This window comes from Penaeus vannamei, chromosome 41, assembly GCF_042767895.1.
Source record: "Penaeus vannamei isolate JL-2024 chromosome 41, ASM4276789v1, whole genome shotgun sequence".
Classification (NCBI taxonomy): domain Eukaryota; kingdom Metazoa; phylum Arthropoda; class Malacostraca; order Decapoda; family Penaeidae; genus Penaeus; species Penaeus vannamei.
This window is the reverse complement of record NC_091589.1, coordinates 26,114,920-26,127,419: the sequence shown is the minus strand read 5'-3', so window position 1 is coordinate 26,127,419 and position 12,500 is coordinate 26,114,920. Positions and strand designations below refer to the sequence as shown.

The 12,500-nt window shown below is 35.1% G+C and overlaps 1 protein-coding gene across 5 annotated transcripts in view; it reads left to right on the top strand.

The window, feature by feature from the left end:
- The window catches only part of MICU1 (Mitochondrial calcium uptake 1), a 34,824-nt gene that overhangs the window by 7,324 nt on the left and 15,000 nt on the right, over positions 1 to 12,500 (top strand). For 2 of the 5 annotated variants that reach the window (XM_070118254.1, XM_070118255.1), the window contains exons 5-7: positions 2,803 to 2,974; positions 6,781 to 6,818; positions 9,541 to 9,552. In XM_070118254.1, the coding sequence (XP_069974355.1) occupies positions 2,803 to 2,974; positions 6,781 to 6,818; positions 9,541 to 9,552 (222 nt within the window). The remainder of the gene's footprint in view (positions 1 to 2,802; positions 2,975 to 6,780; positions 6,819 to 9,540; positions 9,553 to 12,500) is intronic. The other 3 variants (XM_070118256.1, XM_070118257.1, XM_070118258.1) reach the window with 3 other exon arrangements.

Genomic DNA, 12,500 nt, shown 5'->3' with positions numbered 1-12,500 from the left:
GAGAATGTAGATGTGCTCTGTAAGAGAATGTGCACCGTACATCAGCAAGATTGTTGACCTGTATTGTAAATAGTAATGTAGTAGGGCATCTCTTTCTTAGACCAACAGTGGATCTTGGTTCCTTGACTTGTAAGAATTATTTCAAGAGGACATTTTGTGTAACTGAATTGTCAGTGCATGAAAGCTGGGATCCACTGGGAGAGCAAATTGGGCTTTGGAAAGAAAAAAAGGATATGCCACTAATCTGAAATGGTGCAGTAAGTCTCATAAATGCAATATCAATGTGCAATGCTAATAATCTGTAAGATGACTTGGGAAATGAAACTGAAAGTTGGCTTTCAGATGATGCTATCCACTGAGAAACTTTCTAACCAAAGGGAATGTTCTTTCATGCAGTTTTATCTTTGTAATATTAAAACAGTTTGCTTGAGCAAGGTGCTTTATTCACTGCTTTGGTGCTGAGTGGACTCCTTTGCAAGTGAGGCGACTCTTTCAGGTCTTGCAATGTCACCCACGCAAGTATATTGCGGAATAAAGTACACAATTTTGATGGAGTTTTGAAAGATAATCTTGTAAGTGAAATATAAGCTTTATTACGTGAACAATTTTTATAGTTTGTCTCATAAAGTCGTTCAATTAAAAATAGCATATGATTCAAAATTGAAACTTTGTTTTTTGTTTTTTGTAATAAACTTGTAGGTATTGATATGAACCCATACTCCATTTCTAGTTTGCTATTGTACTTTTGAGCATTTAATTCTAAACTAGCTGGTAAGTCATTATTGAACCAACCTCCTCTTCAAACTGACCTGACTTGACCTGACCTAACAAGCTAATTTAGACCTAACCTGAACTAACACAAATAAACCAGACGTCATTTGTACTTAAGATAATTAGTTAACTTCTATGTGAATAGCAAATGTGGATGGTATATTGTATGGGGGCAATATCTATACCTGCTTTGTTTCATTTAGTAGAGAATTTTTTTTCTGATGAAAGGAAAGAGGAGAAAACATATTCCTGTTTGGGCATTGTTGTTTTTCATTTACATTGTGTTTTAATACTAAATGGAACTCTATTCCAGTGTAGGAGAATTTTAATCAGGAGTTCTTTCTGATTCAATGATTTTAAAATTAATTTAATACAAATGCTAAATTGTAGCTTGTATCAGTTGAAGTTTACTCTTAGTAAATAACAGTAAATAAGAATTAGCTGTGATATGCATCATAAAGAATGTTCTAGCGTATAATATGGTTACAAAGAAGTTTCAAGAGAAAACTATATCTTACAGCATTGATAAGGGTTCAAGATAAGGAGAAGGTTACATATATTTGACAGGATATTACATCTCATATTGCTAATTGAGACATCTTGAGTTGCATGTAATTATTTTATGCACTTGATATCAATGGACTTAGTGAGATTTTTGGCATTTTCCCTTTTTTTCGAAGTAAGCTCACTTTGGTCCCAAATGTCTGCCTAGATACTTTAGTAAATTGTAGCTTGCTGTACACTGCGCTTTCAGAAGTAAGAAGCTCGCAGTTGCAAATTCTAAGTCAGTATTTGGAAAGTTCTAACTGATTTTCCTTTTCAAGGTTCCTCTCCTTTTATCGGGCTAGATTTCTCACTCGTCTGTATTCTGATTATTTTTCTGTTAGGGTATATAATCTTCTCTCCTCTTGGTGGACCGTGTTCTTTGTCTGGGCATTGCCATTATATCTTTGCTTAGGATTTTGCTTTGATGGTATTAATGTTTGGTGTGGATATTGTACTGAACTACTATGGAGAGACAACTAAATCATTTGAAAGAAATAACGCTCTTTGATTAAGTGAAATATTGTATTCAGAATAGAAAATGTAGATTTACATAATCTGTTTATTTGCTAGAGGAACTGTTGTGAGTCAAGGCGTAAAGGACATCTAGATATAAATCAGAATATAGTTTGTCTTCTTTTACAATAATGTTGGTGGGTTGCATTAGTCCTCAGTCTGGTTTAACAAAATCTGGATTCGCTGCAGTTGCGTAGTTCAAGTAATAGGTCAAGTATACTAAGAATAGGGGTGAAGTTGACAAAATCCATTTTTGTATAGTAAATATTTTCTTTTTTGCTTTTTGCTTCACTGTAGACCCAATTATCAGTCGCTGTTTAACAACTGCACTTCCCTCCACCCTATTTTGTATTTTTCTTTTTCTATTGTTTTTTTGCTAATTTTTTATGCTCTGTATTTTTTTCTGGGGACTTCTTCAATTTGGAGATGAAATTATTCCCTTATTTTATTGAGGTGTTTGAACTGAGTAAGTGAAAAGGTTAATTTTGAAAAATGTATTTTTTTTAAGTTACCCTCTCTGCTGGGTCCTGTTTACTGATTTATATGAAGAGTATTTTCTGTGATGCAGTCATTGGCATGGCGGACAAAGTGCTTGTATTTTGGCCCATTCATTTTATTCCTTGTGATGAGGTTATCAAGTTATTACATATCCAGTTTACTTTTTACACAGTGTCATTTGCCGTTGCATTGCAGAGACTGTGAACCTTTGTTTTATGCTTGCATTTTTTTATTTTCTCTTTAGAAGGTTATGTATTCTGTACTTGATTCCAGCAGACTGTTTTTGTCATGATAGGTTATCTATCTTTTATTTACTTTAGATTTTAATTGTTATTAGAAATATTATTATTGTCATTATTATTATTATTTATTCTGCATGCTGTTCATCGTAGCATGAATTACAGCCGTCCTAGGGAGTGTGAGAAAATAAACCTAGGTAGATGCTCTAGACCTGTTCTCTTTTTCTTGTCGTAGATCATAGAGTACGAGAACAGAATTCGGGCGTACTCGACCCCGGATAAAATTTTCCGCTACTTTGCTACTTGCAAGTTGATTCAAAGGAGTCGCAGCAGTGAAAGGACAGAGATATACATGACTCCCGATGATTTCCTGCGAGCGCTGACTCCGGGCATGCAGCAGCCAGACGGTAGGAATCGGGAGAAGGATCAGAGGGAACAGGACATTGGAATATTATAATCTTTGAGATAAACTTTTGGACTTAAAAGAAAAACTGCTTTTCTGTGATCATAGTATGCTGTTTAAAAAAACTTTTATGCTGTTAAGAAAACTTTCCTGTGATCATAGTGTGCTGTTGATAGTCTCATTCTGTTGAATAGATCAAGGGGTTCAGGGGATTAGATAGAAAGTAAAGGTTGTAGAGGTGATTCAGGGATGAATTTATATTGTGTGATTATCCTTTTCATTCATAGGTACAAAGGCTATGTTTCTCTAACAGGATAACTTAACTCTTGTCATGTTTTCAACTAGTGACATGAAACTTACAAGTCAGTGTATGTGTTTTCAAGTAACTTTGACTTGCATTTGAGGTATATTATTTGTTTAGAAATGTCATTGTATTGCTTGATTAATATTTTTTTATGTAAAAGTTTATTCATGATGCTTTACAGTTCTCCTTATAAGACTTCATTGTCCTGTGGAACTTTTAGAATGGTAGTACAAGCAATGGACTAAATGTCTGCCAATATGTCTTTCTATCATGGATCATATACTAACATTGGTGATCACCTGTGCACCAAAAGGGCAGATATACAAATGCTCGGAATATTTACAAACTTCAAGAAAGGAAATCAGCAATGCCAGTATTCCTTTAGCATTTGATCTGTTGCATGGTAAAGTAAGATCTAATAGCATTGAGCAACTGAAACACATTGCGCAGTAGGGCATTGTGATGGAAAAAATGTCATTAAATTGTAAAATTTGGGCCATTTACTTCCTGAGAAGATGCAGATGTGGGATTTATAGATCAACTTTATAGAGCTAACATACGGAACTCTTACTTGGATCTTCTGCCTGAGACCGGAATGGTATACACCTCACCTCGCAGGCATGCAAAAGTGATAAATAGCAGAAATGGTGTATTAGCTCATCTCCTGTTGTCATATAAAGCTGAATACTGGCTCTGATCAATCATGTTTTTTTTTTTATTCCTTCTTTGATACCAAATCCACAGCTGTGATAGATTAAGGATATACTGTCAAAAAATTGACCATTTAGGCCATTTTTGAAAATGTGGCATACAATATCCATATGGGCCATAAAATTATGTATACAGTATTTGAAATACCATCCGCCGTTTTTAAAGCTCCTGCGCCCCCCCCCCCCCTCCTGTCCTATAACAAGCAGGAAATGGCGCTCAGTTGCCAGACGCTCATAATGCCATATCACTTTGTGCGTGCTTTGCATATGCCTAATAATATGTTCAGTACAGCTTTCAGCTTTCTCCCCCTACCCTCCCTCACCAGTTGCAACTAGGCAGGGGGTGAGAGCGAAAGAGAGAGAGAAGGCATATTAACCCACTCCGCCACAATTTACGACTGATTCTTTACTATCAAGTATTCTACATTCTTTTTTCTTGTTGCCTTTAAAAGGCCTCATGCCAGCACACAGTGCAAGCATTTATCAAAAATACCTAAAGAAATGTAAGATTGTAACCAGCGATCAGCGGATGTCTCTTTCCCATATATTTTCTTGTTCTTTTTATTTGTTTTTCTTTTTTCTTCTTTTTTATTTTAGTTTGTCGGGGAAGGGATTGGTGACTGCAACTGTGATATGAGAGGGTAAGATGATGAGAAAATATTGGATTAAACAAGCGATACAAAGCAGATACAACTTAAAAGAAGTGATCAAAAACTTCATTTATTTATTTTTTGCTTGGTTTACTGCCAGTAAAGAATGGTTGAAAAATTAGTTTGCAAACTGGAGGAAATGTTGCATACATATATAGGTTCAAATACATGCAGCGATAAGTTTGGAAATCGACATGCCTTTGGAGTAACTTAATTCTACATGGTGCTAGGTTGTTGGCTGCAGACATTTTCCTGGGTAATTGGAAATGAATGTGGCTTCATTTTGTATCAAAGAAGGTGTTAATTTGCTATCAAGTTATTTATTATACATAAATTAAACTAGGTACTGTCGCAGTAGATAATTTTTATCACAAAGTAAGAGTAGGCTTATAACCTAGACCTAGTTATTTTCATAGAAGTATATTAGATATGACCTTTATATTAATGCAGAATATAGACACCTAGAAACTTGAATTTATCACCAAGTATCACACTTCAACTTGGGTTAGTTTTTTTGGCAATTTTTTTTCCAACTTATGACAGTATATCCTTAACCTTATGGTGATGTAATATTATGCATCATTCTAGACTTTGTGGCCAGGCCTAAGCTGTGTACAGCTGGCCCACCCACTGTGAGTCATGACGCATTTACATGTCAGGCTGTTATGCCATAATAGCTATAACTGTCACCATTACCGAGGGGTTAACATTGGTGCTTACCCCATACGAGATGGTGCTCGGAGATGAATAGATACACCAGATCTTGCACTCTCCTCTTACATATGCACGAGAGGCAACGCATCTGCAAACTTGTTTCAAATTATGAAAGTGACTGGGTTACATCACAATTTTGCCATTGAATTCTTTCTTCTATTTGTGTAAAGGCATGCATTTTGCTGTGCAAAGAATCTAGATAAAGCATTCCAGGGATCAGAGCTGATAAATTGTGAAGATTAAATTAACATTGTTGTTTAATATACACTGAAAAGTAGCAGTAACATTGTAAGCATTCCCATTGATAGCAAAATTCAATTTAGTGTTGGTGTAAAGATGTCATCAGTGGAAGAATATTACAGACATTATTTAAAAACAATTTAGTACATTGCTTCCTTTACTGCTGATAACATTTTGTCTTTGCTTCTGTAAGGAAATTTTGAATGCAGTTTGAACTGCAAATTATTTATATAAAGATAAGAAAAAGGAAAAATGAGGAAAAAATATTTTCATTATTTGTTTTAGCAGTGGCAAGAAAGAGGTATATTTTTTGTATACAGTTTTGATAAAAAACTTTCTCTTTTTATCTAAGAATTTGTTTTGTGTGGATTAGAATGGGTTTTCCACGATTCTGTGAAGGATTTTTCTAGAATTCTGTATTTTTGAGCATTTACCTCTGTAGTCTTATGGTATAGGCTTGTAGATTAGAAGCAGGATATATATGAAATGATTTTTACAGAAGTTGCACTTAATAATGAGTGGTTTGATGCATGTCACTTTTTAGTAACAGGGCTGAAGTAATAAAACTAGATATCAGAAAATATAGTTATCTTTAGTGTGGATTGGTTAGAAATTATGATTATGCAGGATTTTTGTTCGTTGGGAAACTTTAATGTAATTTGAGAAACAGTGTTATTGTTATAAGGTAATTTTAGTGTGCGGAAGAGGATGATTAAAAAAACAAAGGAATTTATACAGCTGAATGACTGATTTACTGACAAGGAACTAAAACCCTTCTTTGCATGCCTTCTGATCTAGTAACATAGTTATAGTTTGATTGTCGCATGCTTGTTGTACAGAAATGTACACAGTATTGTTCCATGTCCATTTAATTGCATTCGATTATGTCTGTTGTATTATAGTATCAGTTCCCTGTTATATTTTTGTATTCCTGTAGCTGTCTTTTGATTAGAGTAGATATTTTTGCAATGATTATGATACCATTGCCATTAAAAGATAGGAAGTTGTTTCCAAGCACATCACTTCTTTGCAAAATGAGCTGAATATATATTTGAAAGTGATATATTACATGGAATATATATACATATGGCTATGCATATATATAGTTCTATATGTATATCCATTTGTATATGTGCCAGTATATATCAATATCTGAATATGTCATTATGGGTCATTTTCCATTGCTTTCCAGGACTTGGTTTGGACCAGTACAAGAAATATGACCCCAAGGTATGTGTTGTGATATTTTTTTCTAAAATTTTAACAAGAGTGATAGCTTAGCTTGTAAATAACAGTGTTTTATTTTAGAATTATCTTATTTAGCCCATATGGAGGGCAAAATCCAATTCTCAAATTCTCTTTATGTATGTAATGTAAATGTAGATACTAAACTGACATTAATGATCTAGGAAAGTTGTGCTGTAATGTGTGGAATAGCTTATTATAGAGTGTAAATTGAAGTTTTAGAATAGGAATTTGAGTTAATCTTGAGAGTTTTTCATTTGTTTCTTTTGTATATAAGAAGTAAAGAGGGTTGCTCACTGATTACTTTGATTATATTCATGCTGTGTGGAAAGAAGATAAATGGTAAATACACATACAACAACCCCCCTCCCCAAACACAGACATACATGTATGCATAACCACATATTTACATATACAAATATATGCTGATGCATGCATGCATAGGTGCACATAGAAAAAAAGAAAGAAAGAAAGAAAAGAAGAAAAAAAAAAGATATATATATATATACATGTATATGCATATGTGTATATGTCTATGTGTATATGTATATAAATGTATGTGTATATATGTGTATATATATATATATATATATATATGTATATGTGTGTGTGTGTGTGTGTGTGTATGTGTGTGTGTGTGTGTGTGTTTGTGTGTGCGTGTGTGTGTGTGTTTGTGCATATGTGTGAGTGTTTGTGCATGTGTGTGTTTGTATGTGTGTGTGTATGTGTGTGTGTGTGTGTGTGTGTGTGTGTGTGTGTGTGTGTGTGTGTGTGTGTGTGTGTGTGTGTATGTGTGTGTGTGTGTATGTGTGTGTGTGTATGATTTATGTATATATGTATATATGTATATATATATATATATATATATATATATATATAGATAGATAGATAGATAGATAGATAGATAGATAGATAGATAGATAGATAGATAGATAGATAGATAGATAGATAGATAGATAGATACACACACACACACACACACACACACACACACACACACACACACACACACACACACACACACACACACACACACACACACACCACACACACATACACACACATACACATACACACACACATACACACACACATATACACACACACAGAGACACATACACATACATATACACACACATACACACACACATACACAGACACACACATACATACATACACACACACACACACACACACACACACACACACACACACACACACACACACACACACACACACACACACACACACACACACACACACACACACACACACACATACATACATACACACACATACATACACACACACACACACACACACACACACACACACACACACACACACACACACACACACACACACACACACACACACACACACACACACACACACACACACACACACTCTTATTCAAACACATAAGAACCAGAGATGTAACCATCAAAAATAATGATTTATCATCATGTATAATGATTATCACAAATTATGATTACAATGGAATGGAATTATTGGACTTGATATGTGCGTGCTGGAGTTTGATTCAGTTGAAGAAATGAATGAAGTTTTGCTTGTTTTATTAAATGAACAGAAAGTCCGTTCAGCTCTCAAGGGATAGCAACGTTTAGAGATTTACATGCACACAGGAATAGTACTCACTTGGGTGATAGGTTGATGATAGTGAAGCCATGACACCTTTCTCCCCGGCATTGTTGGAGTTCAAGGGAATCCGTGGTGTTTGGAGATCTTTTAAGGGTTGACTGGGGGAGCAGACAAATTTCCAGTCATTTTAGGGTTCGTGGGGTGAAATTAGTCCTGACTTGGAAGTAGAAATATGCAATGATAAAAAGACTTTTATTTAATGTTATGTGGTAGAAGAAGTATTGAATTGAATATTTGAGTACCGGTGCAATGCTTAAACAAAAAGTTTAGTGAGGCTGGTGATTAGAAAATCTGCTTTGAATCCATGTAAGAGGTACTTTGATTATCAATAAGCAATTAAGAAGTACCCCATGAAAGAGGTAAGAATTTAATCTACAAGTTTATTGCATCAGAAAATTAACAGAAGAGGATTTAGAGAGATCTCCATAGTTTATAGCTAGCTGGTTATCCACATCACTTAAATATGACTTCAGTGAGGGATATAGCTTACATATAAAAGAAAAATACCCTAAAGAACCCAAGGATTCCTGTGGGTTAATAAAGTAGGATGTAGACTATCCTGAAGTATGTTGTTCCCTTTCGGCCAAGTATAGACGCTGCACACCTTTGTTCCTTTACGTCTCATGCTTCTCCTGGTTTGACTGACATTCATGTGTAAATAGACACCGACTCTCTTTGTTTACTTACAGTTCCAGCCAACATGTAGATATTCATCATTGCATTCATCAACTGTCTAACCCTGTAACCGTCCATGTACATATAGGCGTTAATTGTAAGATCACCGACACCTCAATCACTCCTTGTAAATTGATCATCAGTATCCAAGGTCTTACTGCCCGTGCTTTACAAGATCTTCGACTGTACAGTTACTCCTAATGTTTTAAGGTTGTAACGTTCTTAATCCTTGCCAAGGCTTAGGACTTCCCGCTTCCCTGCAGCTGACTGATGTCTTATGTACTTAGCGCAGTTTTAACCTTAGTTTAGTTGTCAGAGTGGTGCGGCAAAATGCGTCTTAATCTTCCAATTATACTTTTCTCTTTTCCAGTCGGCAGAAGAGGTACCACCGTAATTGCATGTTGTACCTTCATCCTGCAACCAGCTATTATCTCTTGTTGAGACCGAGTGGAATTTTTAATGACCTTTGACCTGACTCGCAACGAGCATAGATTTTGATCTCGGGTTGGGAGTCGGACTTCAGGCATTAAGGATTCGTCCCGAAGCCACACTGATAAACATGGATTTAGTTGTAATGTAGAAACAATGTCTGTACTTTTTTCTTTGAGTAAGATTATTGAGTAAGAAAGCAATTCAAACATGATGGAAATTAGTTAATGACAAGTGTTCCTTTTTAATGATGGAAGGACATTAGTTCTCAGTGTCTATCAGATGTGGTAATGTTTTCATTCTTTGACTTTGAGGAAACCTATCAAATCAGAGTTTCAAGAAGCAGATCTGACTGAGTCATTTTTTCTGCATTAATGTTGTGTATCAAGCATAGAGATCATCACCACTGTGGAAAATACGGATATTGCATTTTGACCAGGCGCAGTGATTCAAGTTAATGAATTCCAGTAAAATAAGAAAACTCTTGATTGCGGTCATATATACCTTTTCTGATTTTGTTCAAGAATTTAAAACAAATTTTGTGTAGGTATGTAATGTCATTTTTGTATATGTAGTGATACTGCTCTTTAGTCACATTTGATGAGACTTGTATAGTTTTTCTCATAAAGTCTTGGTGATGAGTTGATACACATATAACAAAGTACTAATTTAAACGGGTATTCCTGACACAGAAAAAAAGATTTGTTGCATGTGTTTAAAAATAACATTAATAGTGATTAAAAAGACATAGCCAAATCCTCAAAGAATGGAATGATTTTACACTACCCCCCTCTTCTTTACTGTTTCTCTCCCCAGCACTGCAGATTCGCTGATTCGCATGGATTCTTAGGTCAATTGCGCTTCTTTTGTTCTCGCTGTTCACAATAATAATTTTAGAATGTGGTTCATTATTTCCATTATAAACTTACCTTCAGTTAAATCTTGCTTTATGCTCGCATTTTAGCGAAAATAAACTCATGGATAATGTCTCGCACAGACTCCTCTACAAAGTTGAACTTAGTGTAGTTGGTTTTATGATTTTACTTTAGGGTGTAAGGATAAATTCACTGTTAAAAAGCATGCGTTATAATTTTCTTTGCTGACGAAAAAGGCTTCATGATGTATTCATAATTGGCATGACAGAAATTCCCCAGGTTGCACCAGCTTTGCATAGCTTTAGATATTCTTTGCACCATAAGTCCTCGTAAAGACTTGGACCAAACTTTGGATACTAGAAATTTGATATACACTGATTATATTAGAGTGTATGGTGCAGTTAGCTGGGAATGGAAAACTTCTTTAAAATGTAGTTACTGCCAATACATATTGATATGTATCATAGATATACATATGTATACTTACACATTATATGAATTGAATGAATTTTATTTTTTTTTTTCACATTTTCTTTCTTATTGGTTTGTGTACGTTTTGGATCATGCCACAGCATTTTAGTCTTAAATTGCTTTTTTTCTCCTCAGTCAGTTTCGGCAAACCTATTCATGATCAGACCGCCAATAATTAAACATTCCAGATTCAGTGACCTAAAACAAACGTTCTTGTTGATTTTTTCCTTGGAGCATGTTTTGTGTTTGAAAGAACTAATTACATTATCAAGGATTTGTGTTATTCTCACCTATATCTTGTGATGAAAAATAATTGTGTGCGACAAGAACTAAACTAATTTTCCTCGTTGTTGCTTACAAGCTAGTTTAAGTAAAACATAACATGTGAGGTTATGTTAGATGAAAAGCTTCTAAGCAAGTTAGATTTTGATTTTTTCTCAGATATCTTTTTTAACGCATTTTTGCAAGTTGATTGCCAGTGGGCAATATGTAGTTTAGATGTTTAATGAGAATTCCATATTTTCATTAAAAACGCATTTTGTGGCTTGTGTACAGTCACTAATTCTTAATTGTCACTTTTGGTGAAACAGAAAGTTATATTTTTGTGTTTAAATTCTCTCTCTCTCTCTCTCTCTCTCTCTCTCTCTCTCTCTCTCTCTCTCTCTCTCTCTCTCTCTCTCTCTCTCTCTCTCTCTCTCTCTCTCTCTCTCTCTCTCTCTCTCTCTCTCTTTCTCTCTCTCTCTCTTTCTCTCTCTCTTTCTCTCTCTCTCTCTCTCTCTCTCTCTCTCTCTCTCTCTCTTTTCTCACTCTTTTCTCACTCTTTTCTCACTCTTCTCTTCTCTTCTCTTCTCTTCTCTTCCCTTCTCTTCTCTTTTCTTCTCTTCTCTTCTCTTCTCTTCTCTTCTCTTCTCTTCTCTTCTCTTCTCTTCTCTTCTCTTCTCTTCTCTTCTCTTCTCTTCTCTTCTCTTCTCTTTCTCTCTCTCTCTCTCTCTCTCTCTCTCTCTCTCTCTCTCTCTCTCTCTCTCTCTCTCACTCTTTTCTCACTCTTTTCTCACTCTTCTCTTCTCTTCTCTTCTCTTCTCTTCTTTCTCTTTCTCTTTCTCTTTCTCTTTCTCTTTCTCTTTCTCTTTCTCTTTCTCTTCTCTCTCTCTCTCTCTTCTCTCTCTCTCTCTCTCTCTCTCTCTCTCTCTCTCTCTCTCTCTCTCTCTCTCTCTCTCTCTCTCTCTCTCTCTCTCTCTCTCTCTCTCTCTCTCTCTCTCTCTCGCTCGCTCGCTCTCTTTCTCTCTCTTTTTTACTTTTATTTTCTCTCACTGTTTCTTTCTTTGTTTTATTTTTATTTTTACTTCAACTTTAACTTTTTATTTTTGCCTTTCTCTATCTCTTTCTGTCTTTATTCCCTGTTTTTCTCACTATCTCTCTGTCTCCTTTGTCTTTTTCTCATTTCACTCTTGGCAATAATGATAAAGGTATCAAGTGCCTGGTTCTTGTTGCACGCAATATATGCTTGATTTTTAAAATGATTTCCCGAGGAATATGAATGTCATACGTATATATT